The following is a 25096-nucleotide window of genomic DNA, read 5'->3' as shown; positions in this document are numbered from 1 at the left end:
TACGGCTCAGACGCCGACTGTCTCTGGGCATGGCAAATAACGATCAAGTAGCCGCCCGATTTGGGCAATGCCACAGTCCCCAGGCCGGCCACAGCGTCTCCACCACCTGCAGCTCTGCCAATCTATCTGCAGCCAGCCCACTGTGGCTTGAAGGTTTTCCCTTTCGCTCTTCCTAGTAACTCCCTCCCCACTTGAGTCCAGAGCTTGTTCCCGTCTGCAAATCGCCATCTTTTCCTTTATCAACCAACGATTCACGTCTTTGCCGCACTGCTGTTTGTATTGTAAAGCGCTTGAATCCGTTGCACCGCCGGAGCTGCCACAGCATTGATGCGATTCAGGCCCCCCCTCAAGTGCGTTCCGCGGACGAGCAGACCGCTGGCAGACTTGTATCTCACCCGAGCCCTGCGTCATTAGTTGTCAGTCCGAAATTTGAAGTTTCCCATCCCGTTTGTGAGGTCATCGATTTCTCGGCACGCCTTTCCAGCGACACGGCACATACGGACAAGACGAACATAGGGGGAAAAGAGGCGGGAGAGAGAGACGCAATGGCGGCGAATTTCGACTTCAGCGCCTCCGCCTCTGTGACGTCGCCGCAGCAGAACATGGCCGAGCAGAGCGCATCGTCGCCGCACCATCCGAACAACGTCACCATCTATCAGACGACCGGGCCTGATGCCCACTATGGCCCCGTCATGGCCCCGGGTGACTCGGGAACACCGCTGCTGAATCCGCGATCCTGCGTCACCTGCCGGAGGCGCAAGGTGCGTTGCGACAAGCAGATGCCGTGCTCCAACTGCCGCCGCGCCCTCATCCCATGCGTCTTTCCCGCTCCTGGCCGTGCGCCGCGCCAGCACCGGCCCAAGGACCCGAATGCCCCTCCCAAGGCGACGAGCCAGCGCGAGGTTGAGCTGGTCAAACGGCTCAAGAAGCTCGAGGGCATCGTCGAGGAATTGAGCGGCCAGATCGAAATCGAGACGGGCGCCAGAGTGTCGTCCACCGGCGACTCGCCCTCCAACGAAGGATCCCCCATAGCTCAGCGAGCAAAGTCTACCAGCTTGGGTGCACTCGCCTCGGGGCTTGCAGGCGACAGTGATAGCCACGCTACCGGAGATGGCGGTGAATCACGGTTGATGAGAGAGAGCCGGAAGCAGCTGGGTCGACTGGTCTTGAATGATAACAAGGGCACTTCTCGCTATGTTAGTAGTGGATTCTGGTCGAGGTTGAACGATGAGGTACGGTCCCTCCCCCCTTCCTCTTTTACTAGTCTATGGCCCTTTGTTAAGGGCGTTACCAAAACAAATTCCTCTTGCTAACGAGATATATCATATGTACAGCTGGACGCCATTCGCGAGGAAACACAAAAGCTGACCGACGAAGACGCCGATGATTCTGAGTTTGAAGAATCGCCGCCCATCGATTCACCCACCACTGCTGCGAGCTCCGTTTATGACCACCATGCATTCATCCTGGGGTATAGCTCCATCGATGTCAATCTACAAAAATGTCATCCCTTACCCTCACACGGCACGTTTCTCTGGTCGGTCTATCTAGAAAACGTCGATCCATTACTCAAAATACTCCATGTTCCAACCATGGAGGCTATACTGCGGGAGGCCCGGAGGAATCCGGAAAAGCTTACCCCTGGTAATGAAACGTTAGTCTTTGCGGTATATTTTGCCGCCGTTGTAACGCTCGAGGAAGCTGATGTAAGTCATTCCAACCCTTCTGATAATCCTTGTATCTCTAACATGGCTCTAGGTTCAAACCAATTTTGGTACAGGCAAAGAAGAGTTACTTGCACAGTTTCGCTTTGCTGTGGAGCAGTCGCTTGCCAAGGCAAACTTCCTAAATACATCCGATTTTGCAGTCGTCCAGGCGCTCACGCTGTTCCTTCTTGTGGTCAGGCGGCACGACGAAACGCGCTTTGCCTGGTCCCTCACTGGCCTCTTGATTCGGATCGCACAAGGTCTGGGTATTCACCGTGATGGAACTAACTTTGGGCTCTCTCCATATGACACAGAACAGAGACGGCGTCTTTGGTGGACCATCCTTACTTTGGACTTTCGGTCATCGGAAGAAATGGGCACCGACTTGATTGTTGCAGAGGGAGACTTTGACACTCAGTTCCCTACCGCCATCAACGATTCTGACATTACGCCCACGGGCACACAAATTCCAGTAGCAAGGGAGGGAAAGTCGGACACCACCATTTCTCTAGTGAGGTTCGAGGTTTGCGCCATGTCGAGACGTTTACACGAGGCATCAAATGGTAAGAACTCGTGTACAAAGGTCGGAATCAACACAGTTGCGGAAAAGGAGCAGCTCCTCGTCGAATTCTACAAGAGAATTGAAGACAAATTCCTTCAGCACCTGGAAGAGGACGTCGACGCTCTGTATTGGGTAGCGGCCATGATATCCCGCATCATCATGGCCAAGATGTGCCTCATCACCTACCAGTCGATGCTGTTCCCGGGCACGGATAGTGAACTTACGACCGACATCCGCGAGCGGATTTATATTGCTTCCATCGAAATCATTGAATACAACCACAAACTAAACATGGATCCTAGAGGCAAACAATACCGATGGCTATTTAGGACATATACCAACTGGCACGCAATTGCTTACGTACTAGTTGAGACGTGCCGTCGTCCTTGGACGGCGCTCGTGGAGCGCGGCTGGGAGGCTGTCAATGGATACGACAAAGACCTATCTGAAAACATCAAGAGGGCTGATCACGCTTCCGTGTTCCTTCCCTTGCGTAAATTATTCATCAGAGCCAAGAGATATCAAGAATTGGAGGTGGTGCGTCTAAGGGCCAACCCCGAAGAGGCCAAGCGATTGGATCTCGCAGAGAGGATAAAGGCATCTCAGCGGCGATTCGATCCCATCCCCGGCGCTGAAGCCAGGATGCAGCAGGTCAGAGATAGATGGAGAGCCATGGTCCATCTGGATGCGCCTATACCAGTGTCTCTCCCCAACTCTGCACAACAAACGCCAGCCACCTTTCCTATGTCTAAAGATACCAATACTTCGTCACAGCAAGCATTGGCCGGACCACACTTCCAGCAACCACAGGTGCAGCCACAGGCCGATGCTGAACCCCAAATGTCCATGGACCTCTCCAACGTCACCATGGAGTATATGAATGATATTATGGCACAGAACAGTGTCACCATGGCCGAGCTTTGGAATGTAGGGTCGGTCGGCATGGATAATGGGAGCGGCCCGGCCATGGGCATGGATGACAGGCAGCAGCAGGCACTGCTACTGCAGAACCAAAACCAGCAGCCCAAAGAGGAACAGCACCACGTTCCACCATATCTCTGGCCCGAGTCATTTGCGCCGTCGAATCAGAAATTCGAGATGGAAGATGCAGACATGCTGGGAGCTGACTTCAATTGGCAGGATTGGAGCCAGAGCATTCGCGGCCTGGGAATGGGTGGCGCACAGTATGGCGCACCGCCGAAGCAGGGCTGGTGAAAAGCAAGACACCTGACCTGGGTAAATACATTTGATGCCGCTACACTGTATGTATACCGAACCATTTATTTGGAGGAAGAAGCACTCGACTATATACACGTTATGGGGGGACAAGCTGGGGAATGCTTTAGGATACCCTTGGGCGACTGAGGCGTTTCGTCATGGGATTTAGACATGTGTGAATGAGTATTATTTGATGATTTATATATGCGCTATATATACCTACATGTTACTTTTGCCATTATTTTGCCAAGTGTTTCTACTCGAGGTAATGGGCGTTGCAATTTTACGATGCTCCATGTAGTGTTACCTGTGATACTTGTTCGCTCCTTTGTGGACCCCATGTAAAGTACTTATTCTCCGTTGATCTCACATCATATCATCAACATATATTAAAACCCATCATTTCCCAATTTCCTACCCTCCAGATCAGTGTCTCTTTTCAAATTCTTTATTATTTCCAGTCATACCTATTATTGCCACCCTGACTAAAAACCCCCTTCCACTCGCCTTCTCATCTAGGGTAAGTGAGTTCCGCGGGTTGTCATGTGACGCTACTTGACGGGAAGCTTTAATGATGGAGCAACAACAAGACCTTGCTATGATCTGATTTTAGCGGACCAGACTAAAAAAGCTTATCGGAGAGTAAATACCGAGCGACTAACGACAAGTGAGATTCCCAGCCAACACCTCAACTGCCTCTCCCCGGTTGTCTGCGCGCGCCTCAACTCCCACTCTCGAAGCAATGGATCCCGGAAGGCGAGCCATGATCGCGGACTCGAGAGGCTCATCATCTGGCCGTCGAGAACCCACGGCGCCGCGGTCCGATTCAGGCAACCGCGTGTCCAAGCCCAGCCGACCAGGTCCATCGACGACCGCCCGCAATGCCGCCAAATACCTGAGCCAGGACGAGCAGTCACGGCAGTTCGTGGCCGACGAGGACAAGTTCGTGCTGAAGCAGGCCAAGAAGAAGGCCGACATCCGGGTGCGCGAGGGACGGGCGAAGCCGATCGACGTCCTGGCCTTCAACCTGCGCTACATCGACGCGGACCGCGACGCCTTTGACGACGATGAAATCGACGATGAGATCGAGGTGGATGCACCGACAAAGGTCATACAAGATCTGTCTTCTGCCGCGCAGATCTCCGAGCTCGATTCGAACATTGTGTCATACCATGTGCTGGAGACGGACTCGCGAAACCGTCGGTACTGGGAGGCCCTGCGGACGCTGTGCGCAGATCGGAGGGCCAAGCTGGACCCGCAGGGACACGAGGGAAGAGTGGTCAACAGCGTTGCGGACGACATTGACAAGATTCTGGCGCCAAAGTCGTTTGATCAGCTCGAGACCCTGGAGCAGCAGATTAAGGCCAAGCTGCGGTCCAATGAGGACATCGATACGGACTACTGGGAGCAGTTGCTCCGCAGCCTCAGGGTATGGAAGGCCAAAGCCACGCTGGCTCGCATAGCTGAGGACATCGAAGCGAAGAAGAAGGAGCGGCTTGCAAGCCAGGCGCCTCGCTCAACAGAGACATCCAAGAGCAGCGGCCTGTCCGCTGGCGGTATGGGCATCAGCAGCCATAGTTCAGGTGGTGCCAAGGCCCCAGCAAGCAAAGCGGATGCATTTGAAACCAGGAACGAGGATGATTCTCAAGCCACCATGGCGCTATACGACAGAGAAGCGGCACGTGGAGTATCTGAAAACGAAGAGGTTTTTGCGGCTGAAGAGGCCCTGCCGGACGGCTCGAAACCCCCGCAGTGGACAGACAAGTATCAGGCTCGCAAGCCTAGGTATTTCAACCGCGTGCAGATGGGCTACGAATGGAACAAGTACAACCAGACGCACTACGACCATGATAACCCCCCTCCCAAAGTGGTGCAGGGATACAAGTTCAACATCTTCTACCCAGACTTGGTGGACAAGACCAAGGCCCCGACATTCAAAATCATCCGCGAGCACGGCAGGCGACGCGGAGAATCGTTTGCTGCCGCGGGCGAAGTAGACACTTGTCTCATCCGCTTCATCGCGGGACCTCCGTACGAAGACATTGCGTTCCGCATTGTCGACCGTGAATGGGACTATAGTGCCAAGAAGGAGCGTGGCTTTAGAAGCTCATTCGACAAGGTACGAGGCCGCCATTTCCCCATTACCCGGTTTGCTGCTCTGTCTTGGTCATGCCCAGCCTGGTCTGGCTTGATTTAGATGCAATCCTACAGCGCCACCAAAAGGTGCCCACCAGTTCTGAGACAGCCGCCACAAGCGCGGTTCCTTAGCTGGGCTTGTGCCCTTGTCGTTCTCTTCCCTTGCATTAGCCATCCTTGACCTTGTCCACTGAGCTAACGCTGTGACCTTGCAGGGAATCTTACAATTGCACTTTCAGTTTAAAAAGGTAAGGATGAAAGAAGCACCCGCTAGGGGAAGAATGAGAGAAGAAGCCCAACCAACGAGTAGAAGAACAGTCACTAACTAGGGGGTTTGCAGATCTTTTACAGAAAATAACCAAGGGCTGGTCAGCGTATGCTCTCCATGCTTGTACATACGGACTTTTGTTTATGGAATAAGAGAGATCCTGTGATCTCGGCAAAGCGGCTTCCTGGCGTTCCCTGCCAAGGATATGAAAATTTTAAAAAGAAGAAAGGAAAAGAGAAAAAAGGCAAAAAGAAGCGAAGAGAACGAACGAATTGATGATACAGGTACACCGTAATAATAGTACCAGCTCTTCGATCCACTAAACATGAGGAAACAAAGCTAGAAGAAGCATTCAGAGAGCTAGAGCGGCAGGATAACTATTTCAGCTAATAAACAAAAGCAAGGAAAGACAGCCAATTTGCGGCTATCGACGGCATTGGCAGATTCTTTGCGCGTGGTATTCACAAAATTGTGCACACTTCGCTGCCGTCTCGGACTTCAATGCGCCGATGCTAAACCATCTCCTGGTCGCTGAATCAGGAACATTGGCACACGTTTTGTTTCCCGTCGCACATTCTACGGGAGAAGATGGCCGTGTCCCACTCCTGGAGCTAGAATGCTTCGCGAAGGTTCAGCAGCCTTCCTTCTCTGGAGACTTTGGTGATCCTCTGCAGGGGAAAAGCCCGACATCTCGGAAGATCTGAGGAGGATCTTTGTGCTTGACGCCTGACGCTTCTTGCCGGTGTTCTAGAAGAGTCGGCTGACACTTCGGACCATAGATAAGGTCCGCTGGGAGAGGGCCTGGAGAGAGGACCGAAGGAGGCTACTGGATAGGATGGAGTGGCTTGACGCAAGGCGTTCTCCTGCCCTTGGCTGCATGACTATTGGCATGAATCAATGCGAAACGAAGGGCAATCAAACATTGGTAACTCAGCTGGCATCGCCTAATGCATCTTGTTTCCGGAATCGTCTCCTGACATACGCGGCATGCACCTTTCTCTCCCCTAAGGCCTTCAGCCGATGCCGCGGCCCTACTTTGATGTACATATTACATGGAAGGATTCCTTTGGAAGCTTCGCTCTGGCCCACCCCTGTCAGCATGGGTCACAAATAGACGGTTCAGCGGGATTCCATTACATCTCTCCTTACCGGTGTGTTGAATGCAGCGAGCCGTCGGCCCAAGCCTTGGATCCCGCGTTGCTGCCAATGAGAAGGGCTGGTAAACTGACCCGAGAGTGTTCAAGTAGCATCATGGCTACGTACATTTGCCGATGGCAAAGAGTGGTTCGTAAATAGACCAATAATGGCCAGCAATACCCGTGGTCCATGTAGAGAGGAGGTGGAGACTTCTGACTTGTGGTCTCTTGAAGCTTGGGATGATGGGATGATGGGATGGAATGGGATGGGATGGCAGAGAAGTGATGGCAGCGGCGAGGACGGTGGCAGAGAAGCCATGGAAGCCTTGGCCAGGATTCCTATCCACTGCTGTCGAAATCTTGTGGCTACCACATGGCTCTTCTTCTCTCGCTCTCTCTCTCCTGACCCTGGCTCTGTCACACAAAACTGTCGCCTAAGGTTATGCCGGCCGGCCATCTCATACACATCGACATCCACCCGGCACTGTTTCAACGAGCCTTGCCCGCGTTACTCACAGTGTAACTGGTGGCTACTTCTAAAGAGACAGGAGAAAAGGATGGAGGATGGCCCGATTGAGAACCTGCCAGACTTTGTGTGTGTGCTGGTTCATGGGGGTTACACGGCGAACCCTGAGCTGCCTGCTTGTTGACAAGGTCTCGATAGAACGGCCCAAAATGCTCCATCTGCCTGGTCTCGGGGCCAGGACTACGCTTGACCAGTCCACAAGGGAACGTGTACATGGCCATACATGTCACCTAGGAAACTCTCGCACACGCCTTGCTCTCTCTATCTCTCTCGTCCACTCCCTCTCCCGCGCTGCTCTCCTCCTGCACATGCACGAGCGCACATACACACGCACTATCAAGAGGTGGCGCACAAAGAAGATGGCTCGTGTACTCAAGCGTACCCGGTCCACCTATTGGAGGGGGCAAGGTTTGAGCAGGCACCTCACTAGTGTCCACGGTGTGCCGATGCAACAACTTTGCTCACACGCCCCGGAGCGGCCGATCTGGGATGATTCTCTTCCGGGAGCTTCGACACCCTGGTAGTGGTGGACAGAGAGCGGCGAGCAGCTTCTCCTACCCCATGGCACGGGCAGCCTTCTATCTATCAGAGTCCTCTCCACAGGATTTTGATAAATAGCTTCACTCTCCCCACAAGATCTGTGCTGTCAGAACTAACTCGACGAGAAGCAAGAGCTCGACAGTTCTATTTTGCTCCAAAGAACCTTACAAACTTTGTCTTCCCTCCCTCCCTCACTCGTTTTTTTCGTCTTCTCATCACTGTCATCCCGTCGGCTGCCTTTGTTTCCCCCCTCATAACTCCCATAGCTCGGGTGTTCCATACTGCCATTCTTGTGACACTTGGCCGCCTCCACTTACATATCTCCTTGGGTCATCACTTTTTCCCATTTTTCCCGTCCCCTGACGGCGTTGTTACGACATCCAGGCTTCCTTCTTTCTACTTTGAGCAAAGAAGTCTCCGGGCCAAGCAAAACAACTACCTCTTTTTGCTACCATTCTTTGCTCTCTTTCGACACCCTTTCCCTTCCCCCTTTGTCTCCAAAGCCTCCCGCTGTCATTCTATGGCGTCGCCAATTTTAGAAAGGGAGCTTCCGGTGGATAGCTACACGGATTTCCGCCACCCCCAACCTTTAGAGCAATCGGGCTTGATGGCTTGCTGTTCACCTGCGACCCTCTTGACTTTGCCATCTGGCTTTGAACAGGGACAACAGCATCACCAACCTGATACATGTTCGTTTCCTCCGGCGGTTTGCGCTCTCCCCCAGCAGCAACAACAAGGGCAATACGATTTGCAAGACCCGCAAGGAGGTCAGCTTCTCTCGCCGCCGACTTGCTGCAGCGACAGTAGCTTGTATATGAGCTCGTACATGTCGTATCAGTCGACGGTACAAAACATCTGGCCATCGCCTCCTCTAGGACCGGGAGATATCCAGAACTGTATTTCCTTCCAAGACTCACCAGTTTGTGGGAGCGCGTGCCTGCCCATCTACAATAGCAGCAACGAGAACTCGCCTACCTCTCCTGGTGGATGGTCGACGGTGTCTGGCTACCCACCGACCACTGCCTTCTTTCCTCAGCAGCATCCTGGAGATCAATCTTTTGCCGAAGTCTGCACTCCCATGTCGGCACAGGACCTTCCCCAACACTATTCAGACATGCCCACTCCCTACACAGAGAGTTACCACGCAGAGTCCGACACTGAGATGCCAACTGGCATGAAAATGTCGGTGTCGTCTTCTGACGTGATGCCAAGTTTGTCTGCAGTCCCGCCTTCTTCGAGCGTTGGCTCTCCAGAGGGTCTGCGAGCAGAGACCCCTGCTTCTCTGGTTATGCCCAAGATCGAGCCCATGGATAACCAAGATGCAGACTTTATGGATTCGATCCTTGCTGTACCCAACGCTGCCGATCCTGCTCCGGCGAGCGGTGTTGGACACGACGAGAAGAACGATGAACCATATGCGAAGCTCATCTACAGAGCTTTAATGAGCCGACCAGACTATACTATGACGCTGCAGGAGCTCTACCAATGGTTCCGGGACAACACCAACAAGGCTAAGAACGAAAAGGGCGGATGGCAGAACAGCATCCGCCACAACCTGAGCATGAATGCGGTGAGTTTGACCTCAAAACTAGCACCTCGCTTCTCTATATGCAGCTATTTTCTTTTCTTTTCTTTTTCTATGTCCAGGGTTCAGGGATCCCATGTCATTGAGCCCTACATAACACTGCCCACCTTTTTTCTATGTTTTTGCTTTTTTCTTTTCTTCGCGTCTTGTGTTGCTCCGACAGCAGTACCAACTCCCTGGTTCACTGTTTGATACATACAATTTGGGGGCTGGAACAACCGACATGCTGACTTTTTTCTGACCCTAGGCATTCAAAAGACGCGATCGCAAGCGCGCCGATGGAGCTGCGGCCTCAACGTGTGTAGAGGACGAGTCGCCATTGGCAGGCGACGCGAAGCGGGCAAACGAATGGGTCCTGGAGGACTGGGCAGTTCGTGACGGTGTGCAGAGCACGACCAGATACCGAAAGGGGAACTCTGGGCGCCGCTCGAACAGACGAAGCTCCAGCCAGACAAACGTGGGCGGTGGCATCAACATGCGGCGAAGCAGCCAACGCAGCTCCATCAAGGCCCTATCTGGCCAAAAGGGCGGCTGTGCGGCCAGAAACGCCCGAGTGAGGAGCCAGATGTACAGCCAGGAGCTGTCACTGGCCGATGGGCGCCAGTACCGACTGATCGAGAGCGGACTGGGCTCGCCACCGGCCTCGAGCATGCCGGATGGCTTCTACTCCATGCCCATTGCCATCCCACGGATCGACCCGACGGCCATCCAGACCCCAGGGGCGCACGGGGCGGATTTCGGTTCCGCAGATACAGCAACGGACCTCTTTGGGCTGCAGATGACAGGACCGCGGATGGACCAACAGGTGGCTGGCGATGACGGTGTTTCATACATGGGCCAACAGGAGCACATGTACACGGCCTTCCCATATGAACTTGCAGATGTCCATCTAGACTACTCTGGCGATGTCGCTGACCAGATCCGGCGGTATGACTCCATGACGGGCACCCCCAGGATGAGCTGGGCCACTCCCCACGGCATGTGAAGCAACAGAATCAACGCGGGCCCGAGCAGAAAAGAAAAGTAACAGACTGGAGACTTGCTTGCGCCATTGCTCGTGGCCCTGGCTCTTTGCTACCGCTGGAGCCCGTCAAACCAAACTCTTTTGCTCTTGTGGAAACGAACGAGCTGGCCTCGGGGAGGGGAGTTTGGCATACACAGCGTCACGCTGGACGGTTGGTTGTGCGACACACACAGGCTCCCGTTCCGATTGGCGATGCAATATGACTGGCTACGCACACAACAGACACACACACACACACACACACGCACACACACACACACACACACACGCACGCACGCACGCACGCACGCACGCACGTACGCATACACACACACATCACACATACACACGTTTTCTTCTTCTTCTCGCCGCGTTCCGCGCCGGCCCCATTTCAAACTTGCTTACAAGTTCGTACGCACACATGCGATGCGGGAGGCTTGAAAAAGACATGGCAGAGCAAAGCAAGGCATTCACACACACTTAGATGCAGCTACAGCATCAACATGAGCAACTACAAAACATCAGAGCAACAAAAGCACGCAATTCAACAACAAGTGGAGGAGGGGAAAACAGCGCAAACCAGCATCACCGCTACGAACTAGGTATCAACCATTGGCTCGATGCCGTAAAGTTCTAGACTGCTGCCCGCTGTTGCTGCGAGAGCAGCAGACGGAACTGGTACGACGGGGCGTGGGGATGAAGGCCGGCCCATGCGTCCTCTCAACGTGGCTTTCTGCTGGGTGACACCAAGAAGAACCAGGCAGCTGTCCGAGCCACAGAGTATGCACACACCTCCTCTCCCCCATCGCCACAGCAAGAAGCCAGAGACGCCCAGCAGGGGTACCCCCCCTTCCCCCTCTCTATCCCCCGAACATGTACACGGCTATCTCAAGCGAACCAACAGCCGCGTCCTTTTTTTTCCTTGACAAGGATCTCATGCTCCGGAGGCTATGCCACCCTCCCATTTTCTTAAACAGGACAGGGGGGATGCCTAAACAGGCGAACAAAGGCACACTCACTTCGCACGAGGCTAGTCAATGTGCCGCAACATGGGGGATCCATGAACACATGAATGGCCTCTGTTTTTTTTTTTTTTTTTTAATTCTGGTGTGCCAAGGCAGGCTGGGCTTTGGTATCAGTTGTCTATATGGCTCTAGTTGCCCTGATGTGCTCCTTTGCTGAGCGCCTCTTTTCTCTCTTCTCACTCTACGAGTACTACTATTTTATTTTCTTCTTCTTCTTCTTTTTTCGCGCTCTAGCAAGGGTGCCTTGTCGAGATTAGAGACGGACTCTTTTTTGTTATTTTTTGTTTTGTGTTTGAAATACATTGAGTGCGGCTCACGCGATGGAAACGATTGGAAAGGTACGAACAGCGATTGAAATGATTGGAAAGGTATGAAATCAGCGATGGAAACGGGAAACATGACACGAAATGGATTAATGGAACATTGTGCTTTTGGTTTGGATTTGGATTATTGGGACGAAAGCCTAGCGAGTTTGTTTGTGTGTGGGAAAAAAGAGTCTGCTGCTACTGTACTCTTGTGTGTTTGCTGCTTTCTTTGCTGCTGTTGCTGCTTTGGATCTTTGGTTTGTTTTTTTCTTTTCTCTTCTGGTGACGGCTGCTCTGCCTACTTTTTGTTGAGCGTCTCCATACCCGTAGTGTTTTAGCACTGCTAGTTTTTCGCGAGCGGATTTTTGTGGTTTTTTGTTTTCTTCTGTTTTAGTTTCGGTTCGGTTTTGGGTAATTTGTATTTCTGTTTTTTTCCTTATTGGGGTTTCTATATAAAGGGTCTTCTTTTTCATATATGCTTAATTACCACGGGAATTCAGTTTTGTGCTTTAACCATTTGTCCAACTTTCCTTGACAGCTACAGTTGACTTGGTGAGTGATCGTCTGCTGTACTCTGCACCATCCCCTGGTAAAACCAGATATAATACTACGTGTGATCTTCCCGCCGATAAAAACCTTCTCTCCCTTAGCCGGCAAGTTCCGACTAGAAAACTTTCCTAGCGTTGGCGCGCTGTGTCGTGAACCAACAACATAAGATAAGAAGCACACAATGGTGTTCTTTTTTTGCGGGTAGCGAGATCGCTCCCAAGGATTTTCTCTCACTTCTCGTATTCCCCCAGTTTTTGGTGACCCCGATCTTTTTGGTGACATGCAAGTCCTTCTCTTAGCTGAAAGTTGAGTCTAGTGTCCGCACTGCATGCATTGACCGGCATTGAGTATTGGATAAGGACGCATTGCGAGTAGCAAATAGCGGCCGATGGGTTAAGACTAAGAGGAGCCTCCCAACAAGGGAGTGGTTGGTATAAGAAGAGTCGGTGAAAGAAGGTACATACATACGAGTACATACATGCATGGATGGACTGCTCATGTGGCATCATCGTCCTGCCCGCGTATGTACTTGACGCGATCCATTGATGTGCTTTTCGCCATCTTTCACCAACCAGAAACCCTGGAAGCAAGTGCAGTAGTGCCATCTCCATCTTGCTGGGGGTCGGTCGAGCCCGAGATGAGATTTGAGGGGGTGGTGATAGGGAATCGACAGGGACTGGTAAATAACAGGTATATGTCGAAGAAGTAGAGGTAGTAATGGACTTTTGTCGGGTGAGGCTGGAGTCAAGGATGGCCCTGGTCTGTTTGGGGGGAGCATTTTCCTGCAGCAAGGGTATAGCGAGTGATGGGCGATGGATGAGATGGAAGAGAGGGTGACGGGAGAGACGAGAAATACCCAGCCACCTTATAAAATACATGCACGGCACGTAGCATCATAAAAAGAAAGGTGAAAAACACAGGGACACATGATACAATGGTAATATAGAAGAGCAGAGAATAGCGGGATAGAAGGGCAATGGTCTTGAGAGAAGTTTGAGAAACTGACAAGATGTTGGTAAAGATGTCTGTTACAAGAACCTCTCACTAAGAGCCTCCTGTGACAACCTCTCGCATACTCGTACATGACTCCAGAACTCTCAAGGTTATCAGATGGACGCAGGTACAGTGATCTGGCAGCATCTGGCCCCGGTGGCTCGTATCAATGGCCGGGCCTTGCTTGGAAAACTAACGCCGCCACGACATTAGCTCGCAGCACCGACTGAGCCAATAAGCGTAGATGATCGATCTCAATGCCTCTTGAGGCTCCAGGAACTCTGCCGTTGCTTAGTGCCAAGCCAAGAGGGCCCTACTGTAACAGGCGGAGAGTGTTCAAGCAAAGACTTCAAACTGCAGAGAAGCTACGAAGCCTGGGCCGTGTCTATCTTATCCAACCCTGGCCTGGCCTGTTAACTCTTTCCACCACGACATACATACTCGTACACCTTGCTGGCAGCAGCATCCCGGAGAGTTTGCTTTGGAAGGGGGGGCAAGGGCCGTTAGTATTGTGCATAGATAAAAAAAACGTGGCATAAATAATGCAAGTTAGACGTTGTATTCTGGACCAACCTCGAACTTTGAACTTTGGCACCAACAGTGCAAACTCTGCATTGTAGATCCCAATTCCCACTGGCTTCACCGCTATGCAGTGTACGAGTGAGAGAAGATGGCCACACTCCTCACGGCCGTTTCACGTACACTAACGGGGGCATGAGTAGTGGCGGGAGATGTGCCTCGACGGCGTGTGTGCATGGGGCAACGCTCTAGAAAAGCTCTGCTGGCTGCTTGTGGTCCCTTGCGTCTATGTACTCGTACATACATACAATATTATGTTAGTTTCCCCCCCTTCTCTCTTCTCCTCGTGCCTGAAGCGCAGACCTCTTTGGCACTGATCGTGTATTGTCTTGAGCGTCGGCCATAGAGAAAACCCCAGAGTTAGCCTGTGTTCGTCCCATGGACTTTTGCTGCTCTGACCAAGTACACAGGCCCCATGCCTTGGGATTCTACGAAGTACTCCGATGCCCCCGGCGATCATGTGGGAGTACAATAACCGGGGCATATCGGGTCCGTGTTCCATGTATCGCCCATAGTGTGTACGAGTAGTTACCCATGAAATGTGCGGAGAACAACAGCATTCCGCGGCCTGGCCCTGGCGGTTCATCTTCATCTAGGAGGTTTTTCATTCCTGTACGCCAAGAATAGTAATTGTTTGTATAAACGGCGCTAGATGACTGCTCCGAACAGGGTTGAAGAAGAAGTCGTTAGGAGTGTACTGGTTAGTGTTATCTGCTGCCATTGAACAACACACACATAGAGAGAGAGAGAGAATTGGGGGACTAGGAAGATGTCTGGTTGCAGATAAGTGGGCTTGGGGATCCGTTTGGAGTCACCGTCGTCAAATCTGGGAATTCCAAGCGAAAGAAAGCCGGCAAGGCCCACACGAGCATGGCGGAAGAGAGTTCTTGAGAGGCTATCTTGTGTAAGAGGCCCCTTGCTAGACCATCTTCTTCCGCTTCTCTCCTTTACTTTACTTTTCTCATCATTAGCTACTCCCAATGCCGATGTGGCTTGACTAGCCAGGTCCCTTCCAATGGGGTGGGGATATTGTTGACAAGGAATGAGATTCTTGTGTGTGGCAACGCTGCGGCCGGCCCCGTGCAGTTGCAGTTGCGAAGAGAGGGTTGGGCTGAGTAATGACGCTACCATCTTAGTCGTGGGTGTAATCTGTGTGTTGCTTCTTCTAGATCCAACGCTGGCTCCTACGAAGATTAGAGAGAGGGCTGAAGATCCAGACCGTACGAGTACACTGACTGCCCATCGTTACACCGCAGAACAGATGGTTCGAGAAACAGGAATGCGTGCCAAGTATACGGGGCAGCGTGCCCTTGCTCCGGATCCTCGTCAGCTCTTAATCCTCGTCAGTTTCAAAAAAAAAAAAAAAAAAAAAATGGAACATGGGAAAATGCCCGAAGGCCAAGCAGCGAATCCTGCTCGATGGCCATGATCCTGGTCGGTTGGGGAGATCGAACAAATCAGCGTCTTTCGGCTTCGATTCGATGGACTTGCGGCAGCCACTCTCATAGGCAGCTGTTCTCTTGCTCCCTTCTCTTGCCCTTGCTTTACCGAGATTACAGAGGGCTGTACGAATACTCGGCGTGATTCAATCACTCAGTTGAGGCTGAGAAGATGTTTCATTGTTGCACAAGTAGGTTGTTCCCACAAGCTACCATGCGCAATTGGAGGCCGAAAGAGGGAACTTAATACGCTGGATATGGCCATGATGATGATATGCCACTGCCATTGAGTTCTCATAAATGCATTAACGTAATTACGGCATGCCAATGTCCGAGACCATGTTGTACGACGCGAAGCTCTCCGAACTATTACGCAAGCCTGGGCATCCCCGTGCAAGACAAGTAAATAGGCAGACGCTCTTATCACCGACGCTTCTTCTTTTCTCTTTGTTCTTCTTCCCCGGTGTTGTGATCATGTCGTGGCGTTCCAAAAGGCCAATCTCGTCTCACCCTGTCCAAGCCCGACCCTCGCACCTTTGGGGTCGCCTCGCATCTTGACGTAGCTGTACAACCACCAGGAACATGAAGGCATCCATCCATCCTCGTCCTAGGGCCATGCATGTCGTAGCACTGCCTTTGCCCTTCAAAAAAAGCAGCCACCCAGAGACCCTTGTCCTAGGCCAGGCGCATTGACACTTGACCACTGATGCAGCGGCTTACCGGACGGCTAAGCCCTTCAGCTGAGCTTCTGACAGCCACTCGATGTAGGTAAACGAGCGGGCTTCTCCGCGGTGCATGTACAGTAATATGATAGATATTAACTCGCTCCCGCCCGGTTTCGTTCGCGTGCATGAGGAGGTGCTTTTCGTACGCGCCTCGTCGAGAGATGCGGGCTTTGACGAGATTGGCGGCGTCGGGTCGGGCCTAGATGTTTTCTTTCTTTTTCTTTTCTTTTCTTTTTCCTTGCTAGGTTTCTCATCTCCACCCGGGTTGTTCTTGTAACGCAAAAATCCACTTACATATACTTACTCATACGTCTCAGACTCTGTCTCAGGTGCAGTGAAGCGCAATGCACGCCTTTGTGAGCCCACTCGGAGCCCACATAGGCAGGAAGACGGTCTTGGCCCAGCGAAGCCCCGAAAAAAACGTATTCAAGAGATTTTGAATGACACTGACCACTCTGAGGCTCTTGTTGCGCTGAATTCTTCACACTTCTACAACAATTCGCGGGAAAAGATATCGCTCAGATTCGACGAGTCATTTCCGGTTCTTCTTCTTACCGACTGCTCTGACCAAGTGGCAGTATGTTTAAGCATGTCGGCCGTCAGTCATGTCCGACCGATGTTGTGCGTTGTAGATATGCATCGTGTTCGTGAAGACGGAAGACAATCTCTCTTCGCAGCCTTTTTCGTACAAAGGAAGAGCCCATGGGGTGTCCCAGCTAACTCAGTACACCTGCCATGATTTCATTTTCTTATTCCACTCACTGGTACGTAATAAAAGGAGTCTGGGCAACAAGAAGCCTAGTAGAAACAATACCAACGATATACCTCGACAGCTACCGGGCTGACTTCCATCGTCGCTTCGACTCTTCGCGTCGGAATAAGCCGCCAGATGACATCGGACGAGGGGTATTTGTTCAACAATGCGCTCGTATGCATCTTAAAACTTGGACCGGCGAGGAGTCAGAGCTTAAGATGTCCTGAGACTTCTTATTACTATTGTTACAGTAGAAACGACCGTGCCACATTGTTTACTGATGCATACAGTTTCTCCATATATACCTGATGGGTAGGTTGCAGGATATATCAACTGGCAATGGAGTCTCAACGAGTCTCTTATACTTAGAAAATATTCAATATATATCCATATTGATATCGTTCATCTCTTCTCTTGGAATATGACTGCTGCACGGCTAACAAGTGAATCTTAAGTCTCCGTTGTACAACTGTTCCTATGTACGTGCAAGGCCAGTTCCGCTTCCTCCACAAGGATTTTTGAGAAGCCCATATTCTTCCATTGAATACATGCCTACTCCTTCTTGACCGTTGAAATTCGAGTCCCGCCAACAACACTCGTGTGCTGCAAATCCCCGTATTCAGCCAACCCCTAGCAAGTGTCGTATGTGATAAATTTCACCAAGACTCGATGAATCTTATCAAGCCTATGCGGCGCAGCAGCCAAATTGGCACCTGAGGGGAGGCGGACAGCCCAAAATGCCGCAAGGAAGACAAAATGGATCGACTGGTGGGAGGTATATGTCGGCCTCTCCAGAAGTATCCTGCTCAGAAGCAGTGGGAGCGCCGGAAACCAAGGCAGCAGCGCCAAGGGCAATGTAGAGGATATTCTTAAAAAACATCATGCTTCTTCTTTAGTGAAGAGGTGATTTTGTTATAATATTTTGCGTTGGAGTTGAGAATGAGGTGGATTGAGATGGATTACAGAGGGTTGTTTGGGCCTTTTTATAACTCGCAGCAAGCTCTCAAGGTTCACCACGATACTGCCCATTGGGACTCTCCGATGCATACACGATCAAGATGATATTCAGACATGATGGCGCTTATGACATATATCAAATAATATTCTGAAACACGAGCCGTCTCTTTGTTCTAGTTTCAGTACTTGGCACGACCTGGTTGGCTATAACAGTTCGCCGAGGTCTAAGACAACTGGCTATCCTTGCGTCCAGCGACGTTCCGTGTCGACAGTCCGAGCAGGGTAGGTTCCCGAGATAATAAAACACATAAACTTATACGAGTACGATGATGTTGGCAGGGGCGATTAGGGGCAGCTTTGTGCAGTTGTAGTCAGTCACATAGTGTGTAAGTCGAATCCCTTTGAGTGCGGTAAGGTGCGGTCTATGTACCTTTAATACCTAAAACCAATCAGACAAACAGAAATGAGAAAATCTCTACCAAGATCAGAAAAAATGCGGATATAGTACATAGACTGCACCTTATTGCACCCGAAGGGATACAAGGACTGCGCTTGTCTTCAATTTTGACTCCATGTTAACGACTGGCTATTCAAACTATCTAGATGATTGTCTTGAAGTGGACTTATATAGAGAGCGGCAGCATCCTGATCTGGCTATGTTGGTTGCTGCCCCGGGTATCTGTGGTGCTTGTCCCTTACAGAACACCAGCCAAAACTATATCCAATATTGCGACATCCAATTCGCCTTATTCTATATTGGATTCAGTAACATCTCTTGGTAGATAATCGTATCAAGGAGAAGAGCACATAATCCGTGGATGTTCAATTCCTAGTGAAAGGGTTTCGCGTGCCATCATCAGTTCATTGTGACGTGAGCCGGCGCTTCGCGTCAAGTGCTATACCCATGGGCCGTTCCAGGCATTGAATACTTGCAGAATGTACCGCTGGCGCGTCCACTACTCAGGATAGACAGTTGAGCACAACGCGAATGCGAGACAAGGACCTTACGGGACCATTCAACTCATGTGCCACATAGTAGCGTAACATAAATGGCTCAAAGGAAGACGGCGTGTTTGGCCGACGGTAACCTCCCAACCAAGTCTAGCTCGACGAGATTGGACGACTGAAGGTTACAAGAGAATACTCTTCTTGCACCGTATCCCAGGAGGCACAGAAACGGCTTAAGCCGGTTGTGCAGCTCATGTCTCTGTTGGAATGAGCGACTGTAGCTAGTGGGGAGCTCGTTTATCAGTTATCCAACGACACGCTGATCCTTAGTGAAGCCATGTTAGACAGATGACGCCCAACGTGTATGATTTGGAGAATGGATGGGCAGATTAGAACCGCCTCTTCTTCTTCGCCGGCCCTGCCGCTGCCTTTTTCTCAAGCTCTTTTTTCAGTTCTTCCCGTCTTCGATCAGCGCGTTCCTGTGATGTTTCTCTGGGCTCATCTTCAAGTTGAAGCTCTTCACGCTCTGCGGTGCGACCACGCTTGGAACTATTATCCGCCGTAGGCGCTTTTGAGCCTGCCGTATCCGCCTTCTTCCCAATAACTCCCAACTTCTTCGGAGTGGGAGGCTTTGCGGTCGGCCGGGCCTCCGTATCTTCCTTCGCCTCGACACCTTTTGGTGTCTCTGTTGCGCCTGTCTTTGCGGTGCCGCCGATACGGCCCAAGCCCCCTACCTTAGAAGGTGGTTTAGGTGCAGCTGACGCGGGTATGGGTGTTGGCGCAGAGGAAGCTGGAGGATGGATTGAGGTCATATCATCATCACTAGCTTCAGACGCTGTTTCATCATCATCTTTCGAGACTGGTGCCGTCGTCGCCCGTGATCCGGCAGATTTGGTGTCCAGTAATGAAATTCCAGGCTTCGATGCACCCGAGCCGACATTCGCCATACGTGACGCAGACTTTCCTGTGTTGGGTTGCGGATCCATGTCAGACGGTGCTGCTGGAGGAGGCGCCGTCGGCAACTCCTCCTCGTCCTCTGTTGAAGCATCATCCGGGATGGCTATAGGCGAGCTTTTATTCCTGGATGGAAGGTGTGGAGGAGTTGGCTGAACTTGAAAATCATCATCTTCTGCACTTGTAGATTTAGCAGCTGGTGATTGTGATTTTGTCGTAGTGCTTGTTTGCTGTTTGTTCCGGTGCACCAGCTTTGACGTGCCCTTGAAATCATGCCACCATTTATCCAGTGCTGGTGATGCGTCCACTTGTATCAGGGAACGTCTATTCAGTCCTTCCCCAGTGAACACATTTCGCGCAAGATCACCAACATTGGTTGGGTAATCATCCATCGTATTGAGCGTTGACTTCCAACTACTCTGGCGAAATGGCGCCAACCCCTTGACCTTGTCTTCCGCGGTAGCTCTGGACACTTTTTTCTTTCCCGAAAGAGAGGTAAAGACATGCTCAAGACCAGTTCCGGTAGCCTCCAATTTGTCGGCCAATTTTGCAATGACTGCGTCTTTCTGGTTCAGTGCCTGCACCAACGATTCCACCTCTTGGTTTCTCGCAAATTGAGCCTCGAGTAGAGGCAAGACGAGATCAGTAGCAATAGCCGACGGCGGAGACTTTTTAAGATGAATAGGCCACTTGAGGGGTTGAAATCCCGGCAGCGGACAAGTAACCATGAGGGTCAGGCCGTTCTCTCCGGCCTCTGTGAAGGAGCCTGGTGACAGGGTGAGAGAAGTCTGCTCATGGCCCGGTTGCGTGGGATCTAGGGCCGATCTCAGGCTACCAAGGAATTTGGCCATATTCTCGGGTGTGTCACTGGGGTCTATGCTTGTGTTCTCACTCCACCCCCTCATACAAATGGCCTTTCGATCCAGGCTTTCAACCCAGATATTGGCCGTGTCAGTGATGCGGACGGTGTACGCGGCGGTGCCAATGCTAACCGACACCAGAAGCATCGGTATGTCAGATGATGTGGCCTGCGGCAACGGCCGCCAGGTCAGGTCGCCAGACATGGTGCCACCGGGAGAATCTCAAAGAGACTTTGGTGAGAGAGCGGCGTTGTAAGGTCGAAAGCACCGCGTGCTTGTGAGGCAGCACTCGTGTGCCCTAAGGGGCGTTCTCGGTGAATACAAGCTGGGGGTTCTCAAGGCCGAGCAGGACGTGCGCAACGGATCTGTCTCTGCCGCAGCAGCCCTGTGGCCTATGGGCTAGCAGGAGGAAAAGCTCGTGAGAGGGACGGGGCCCCTCAATCTCTGGGATGCCGGCCTTGTGCCACAGAGCAATATAGGACCGACCCCGTTGTGTCGCCCTCGGCTTCGCATCCAAAACGTGTACAAGTGCGGCACGGGAAGTCTCTCCAGAATCACGCCCTATGGTTGAAATCGGAATTGTTCTGGAAATGAAGCGGAACGCGTCGTGGCCCAGCCAGTGGCGTCGCGGTCTGGCGATAAGGCACCAAACCATTAATCCTTGCTCTGCCTGAATCTTGGGCTGGTAATAATTGGACGGGATGGATTAGTAGCGCTTTTGGCTCAGCCGGCAATTGGCCTGGACAGGTGGTGGCAGCTGCCGAGGTTGCCGTCGAGATGCAGCATCATTCACACGGATTGGAATCGCTTTGTGTCGGTGAATTTATTGCTGCAGTTTTGCGAGTGAAAGTATCGAAGATGGATGGGCTTTGATTTTTGACTTTTCCCTTTAATGGTGCAGCTAACCGCGCCTAACAATTAACGTTGGGCTGGCACCTTCCTCTGAATCGCAAACCGATCTGTAGCTGCAGCTTAGTGGTGGTTAAAGTAGCGGGTACAGGCTAAACACAGGGGGTTGTGTGGAAGATCAAGTATCGAGTACTACCATTAAACATGTATGATGAGATGATCTCTCCGACTCTGCCATTTGCCCTCCTTCAGCTCACAGTAGAAACAACAAGAGGATTCAACTAGTACATAATTATTCAACTGTATTTTAAGATTGCCTCAATCTAATTCGCCTGTCACCTCTGGCAGTCTCCGCCTTGTCTCGCCGTTTGGCGCAGGGATAACAAGCCACTAGAATCGCAATGGCATCCCAACAGCCAAATGATCGATCTCCAAACGCCAATGACGCAGGCCAAATCGAGACCAGACCTCATAACCGTGCAAAGTAAAACGCAAATGGATTAGATAAACCGCGAAATGGCCGAATAAACGCGTAGCTCTACAACTCTTCTCTATTCATCTCTTTTCCCACCCATGATTATGTTCTTCTACAGACTCAATTAACTGTACATGTTCTTCAAGAGCTTCCACGCTATAAGCCGATCTCGAGTCACCACCAGAAGCCACTGGCAACCACTTTTCTCACAAACTCGAATTACTTCATCGACACTCAAGTTCTCCACCATGGCTCCAAAGGGTGCAAAACGCAAGACAGCTTCTCCTGTAGGCAAAACCAACGGATCTAGTGCTAAAAAGCCAAAGCATGAGGCCAACAACGGAGATGCTCTTCGACAGCCCCATCCATTCGCGGGAGAGGCTGAAGAATATGGCATCGTGCTACGGCAGTTTTATCCACATGAGATGAGCAACTTCCGAGCTCATGCTTACAATTCTGACGAAATCACTCGACCAATCGAGGCGCTTGTTGCGGCTTTGGAAGAAACGGCTGGGGCTCGTAAACAAGTCAAGCCCAAGGACGCAGTGGTTCATTGGTTCAAGATGGATCTACGACACAGCGACAATCGATCGCTTGCACTGGCCAGTGCCAAGGCGAAAGAGGCAAATGTTCCTCTTATTTGCATGTATATTGTGAGCCCTCAAGACTTTGAGGCTCATCTCACTTCGCCCGTCAGGGTAGACTTTATGCTTAGAACCTTGAGCGTCCTAAAAGATGATCTGGCGGCCCTCGATATTCCACTGTATGTGGAAACGGTGGACAAGAGGAAACGCATTCCACATCGCATTTTAGAGCTCATGGAAGAATGGGGCAGTAACCACCTCTTTGCCAATATGGAATACGAAGTTGACGAGCTGCGACGAGAAGCTCAGATGATCCGCCACTTTGCAGAAAATGGCAAGTCATTTGAAGTTGTCCACGATACGTGCGTCGTGCCTCCAGGAGAGTTACATAGCGGCTCTGGCAAGCAATACGCCGTATACACCCCTTGGTACCGAGCCTGGATGGCGCATATACACGAGAATCTAGATCTCTTGGAGCTTTACGATCGGCCTGAGAAAAATCCAGATGGAGTCCGGCAAAAGTTTCAGAAGCTCTTTGACTGTCGCATTCCCGACGCACCAGGGAATAAACAGCTCAGTGACGAAGAGAAAAAGAGATTTCGCGGCCTGTGGCCGTGTGGCGAGCACGAAGCGATGTCCAGACTGGAAAATTTCTGCGAAGAAGCTATTGGCCACTATCACGATGAGCGAAACATTCCTGGAGATGAGGGCACATCTTGCCTGTCTGTCCACCTTGCGAGCGGGACAATTAGCTCCAGGACGTGTGTTCGAACGGCCAGGGACAGGAATAAAACCAAGAAGTTAGACGGCGGGCATCAGGGCATCCAAGTCTGGATCAGCGAAGTCGCTTGGCGAGACTTCTACAAGCACGTCCTAGTCAATTGGCCATATGTGTGGTAAGTGTGAATAAGGAGGTTTCTTATGAATGAATAATTACTAAGAACGAAATCAGTATGAACAAGCCGTTCAAACCCGAGTATTCAAACATCAGGTGGTCCTATGATAAAGACCATTTCGCAGCATGGTGCGAGGGACGGACTGGGTTTCCCATTGTCGACGCTGCGATGCGCCAGCTCAACCACGTGGGATACATGCATAACCGGTGCCGGATGATCGTTGCTTCGTTCCTGTCCAAGGACCTGCTCATCGACTGGCGCATGGGCGAGCGATACTTTATGGAGCATTTGATTGACGGTGATTTTGCGAGTAACAACGGCGGTTGGGGGTTCAGCGCCAGTGTCGGAGTTGATCCGCAGCCCTATTTCCGTATCTTCAACCCGTTGCTTCAAAGCGAAAAGTTCGACCCTAACGGCAACTACATCCGGAAATGGGTTCCCGAGTTGAAAGAATTGACCGACAAGGAAATCCATGATCCGTATAATCGAGGTGCTGGAACCAAAGCGAAGAAGCAGGGCTATCCCAAGCAGATTGTCGATCATAAAGGCGCAAGGGACCGTGCCTTGAGTGCCTACAAGGAAGGGCTCGAGAGTGGAATGTAGAGAAGGAAAATCAGGTCTGGGAGTAATTGTCTAGTAATTCTATAAGTCCAAATTAATACGGAAAAACTCATACTGAAATACTAAATATGTTTGACCCGTATCTGTACTATGACGAGCAACTTGAGCGCCACAGCTTTTTGAAGGCCAAATATTTTCTCTTCGGCTCGAGGACTATCGAGGTAGCCCCAGAATCCCCGATCATAGAGAGCAGGTTGGTGCTCGTCCGAGGAGACTTTGCTAGCCGGTAGGTGTTTAATAGGATGATAAGAAATGTTCAATCAACGTCACGTCCGAATCGCATAGTTCCACGTCGCAAATCATTGTCTCGAAACGGAGCCAAAACGCCTTGAATTGGAATTGCTACATGCAGCCAACTCTAGTTTCCACGCCTGCCTTCATACCCGAGCTAGTCCCTGCAAATCAGGTTAGTTAACCTGCTTCTTCCATATCCAAGGCTTCTCCTTTGTTTCGGCATTGTTGTTGTTGTTTTGTACCTCTTCCAAATTTTTGTTTTGCAAAATTTATCGCTGAGCGCTCCAGACGCTCTTGACGAGGCCGTCACGCTGGGCCAATCGGTTCAGGGAGTCATCGGACTCGCCCATGGCGCGGATGAAGCCGCAGAGGGCGTAGACGTGGTTCTCGCCGGGGACAGCTCGGCCGTTCTCGTCGACCTTGGCAATGGAGATCTGGACAGAGCCGTGGTCCTTGGCCTTGATGATGCGATTGGTAGCGCTGCACTTGCGCGGGACGTAGCTGGATCAACACAATCAGCATTTCGACATTCCTCCAACAATGCTGCGTAAAATCTTCCTTACAGGTCCACGATGTCGCCACGGTCGTTCTCCATTTCGGCTGTGTGGGAGGGGGGTAGTGGTGATGTAGAGGTAGTGATTTGGCGGGAAAAGTGTTGTCGAGAGCCGT

At 51.4% G+C, this 25096-nt stretch overlaps 10 protein-coding genes across 10 annotated transcripts; 6 read left to right on the top strand and 4 right to left on the bottom strand.

Moving 5' to 3' along the window:
- The first annotated feature begins 240 nt into the window (after window positions 1-240).
- Window positions 241-3723, top strand: M431DRAFT_113149 (hypothetical protein). The gene is made up of 3 exons (XM_024911866.1): window positions 241-1232; window positions 1335-1706; window positions 1759-3723. Exons 1-3 carry the CDS (start codon window positions 546-548, stop codon window positions 3481-3483), a joined length of 2784 nt encoding a protein of 927 aa, XP_024775032.1. The 5' UTR covers window positions 241-545; the 3' UTR covers window positions 3484-3723.
- Window positions 3724-4228: 505 nt separating this feature from the next.
- Window positions 4229-5980, top strand: M431DRAFT_493795 (hypothetical protein; the record flags this gene model as incomplete). Its single annotated transcript, XM_024917157.1, has 2 exons — window positions 4229-5605; window positions 5963-5980. 2 exons carry the CDS (start codon window positions 4229-4231, stop codon window positions 5978-5980), a joined length of 1395 nt encoding a protein of 464 aa, XP_024775031.1.
- A 1424-nt stretch (window positions 5981-7404) lies between these two features.
- M431DRAFT_398984 (hypothetical protein) lies at window positions 7405-8344 on the top strand. The gene has a single exon (XM_024914857.1). The coding sequence runs from the start codon at window positions 7591-7593 to the stop codon at window positions 8074-8076; it is 486 nt and encodes a 161-aa protein (XP_024775030.1). The 5' UTR covers window positions 7405-7590; the 3' UTR covers window positions 8077-8344.
- Window positions 8345-8612: 268 nt separating this feature from the next.
- On the top strand, window positions 8613-10662 carry M431DRAFT_493793 (hypothetical protein; the record flags this gene model as incomplete). Its single annotated transcript, XM_024917156.1, has 2 exons — window positions 8613-9662; window positions 9925-10662. The coding sequence occupies 2 exons, from the start codon at window positions 8613-8615 to the stop codon at window positions 10660-10662; spliced, it is 1788 nt and encodes a 595-aa protein (XP_024775029.1).
- Window positions 10663-12636: 1974 nt separating this feature from the next.
- On the bottom strand, window positions 12637-13872 carry M431DRAFT_399023 (hypothetical protein). Its single transcript, XM_024914858.1, has one exon. The coding sequence runs from the start codon at window positions 13435-13437 to the stop codon at window positions 12790-12792; it is 648 nt and encodes a 215-aa protein (XP_024775028.1). The 5' UTR covers window positions 13438-13872; the 3' UTR covers window positions 12637-12789.
- A 423-nt stretch (window positions 13873-14295) lies between these two features.
- Window positions 14296-15297, bottom strand: M431DRAFT_507022 (hypothetical protein). The gene has a single exon (XM_024918907.1). It carries the CDS (start codon window positions 15260-15262, stop codon window positions 14780-14782), a length of 483 nt encoding a protein of 160 aa, XP_024775027.1. The 5' UTR covers window positions 15263-15297; the 3' UTR covers window positions 14296-14779.
- Window positions 15298-15891: 594 nt separating this feature from the next.
- Window positions 15892-16128, top strand: M431DRAFT_493791 (hypothetical protein; the record flags this gene model as incomplete). Its single annotated transcript, XM_024917155.1, has 1 exon — window positions 15892-16128. The coding sequence occupies one exon, from the start codon at window positions 15892-15894 to the stop codon at window positions 16126-16128; it is 237 nt and encodes a 78-aa protein (XP_024775026.1).
- A 3215-nt stretch (window positions 16129-19343) lies between these two features.
- On the bottom strand, window positions 19344-20972 carry M431DRAFT_82880 (hypothetical protein; the record flags this gene model as incomplete). The annotated part of the gene is made up of 1 exon (XM_024923231.1): window positions 19344-20972. One exon carries the CDS (start codon window positions 20970-20972, stop codon window positions 19344-19346), a length of 1629 nt encoding a protein of 542 aa, XP_024775025.1.
- Window positions 20973-22226: 1254 nt separating this feature from the next.
- M431DRAFT_82610 (hypothetical protein) lies at window positions 22227-24175 on the top strand (the record flags this gene model as incomplete). Its single annotated transcript, XM_024923189.1, has 2 exons — window positions 22227-23572; window positions 23629-24175. The coding sequence occupies 2 exons, from the start codon at window positions 22227-22229 to the stop codon at window positions 24173-24175; spliced, it is 1893 nt and encodes a 630-aa protein (XP_024775024.1).
- A 521-nt stretch (window positions 24176-24696) lies between these two features.
- Window positions 24697-25022, bottom strand: M431DRAFT_493787 (hypothetical protein; the record flags this gene model as incomplete). Its single annotated transcript, XM_024917154.1, has 2 exons — window positions 24697-24928; window positions 24991-25022. The coding sequence occupies 2 exons, from the start codon at window positions 25020-25022 to the stop codon at window positions 24697-24699; spliced, it is 264 nt and encodes an 87-aa protein (XP_024775023.1).
- Between the last annotated feature and the right edge of the window lie 74 nt (window positions 25023-25096).

Source organism: Trichoderma harzianum (genome assembly GCF_003025095.1).
Source record: "Trichoderma harzianum CBS 226.95 unplaced genomic scaffold M431scaffold_5, whole genome shotgun sequence".
Lineage (NCBI taxonomy): Eukaryota > Fungi > Ascomycota > Sordariomycetes > Hypocreales > Hypocreaceae > Trichoderma > Trichoderma harzianum.
Note: the sequence above shows the minus strand (reverse complement) of the source record. Positions and strands in the feature narration are given on the sequence as shown.

Bases quoted from the DNA above. Each gene is read 5' to 3' on its own strand.
- M431DRAFT_113149 (XM_024911866.1), top strand. From the start codon at position 546: ATGGCGGCGAATTTCGACTTCAGCGCCTCCGCCTCTGTGACGTCGCCG. The intron at 1,233-1,334 runs GTACGGTCCCTC...TCATATGTACAG, and splicing joins GGTCGAGGTTGAACGATGAG to CTGGACGCCATTCGCGAGGA. The intron at 1,707-1,758 runs GTAAGTCATTCC...ACATGGCTCTAG, and splicing joins TAACGCTCGAGGAAGCTGAT to GTTCAAACCAATTTTGGTAC.
- M431DRAFT_398984 (XM_024914857.1), top strand. From the start codon at position 7,591: ATGGCCCGATTGAGAACCTGCCAGACTTTGTGTGTGTGCTGGTTCATG.
- M431DRAFT_399023 (XM_024914858.1), bottom strand. From the start codon at position 13,437: ATGTATTTTATAAGGTGGCTGGGTATTTCTCGTCTCTCCCGTCACCCT.
- M431DRAFT_507022 (XM_024918907.1), bottom strand. From the start codon at position 15,262: ATGGTAGCGTCATTACTCAGCCCAACCCTCTCTTCGCAACTGCAACTG.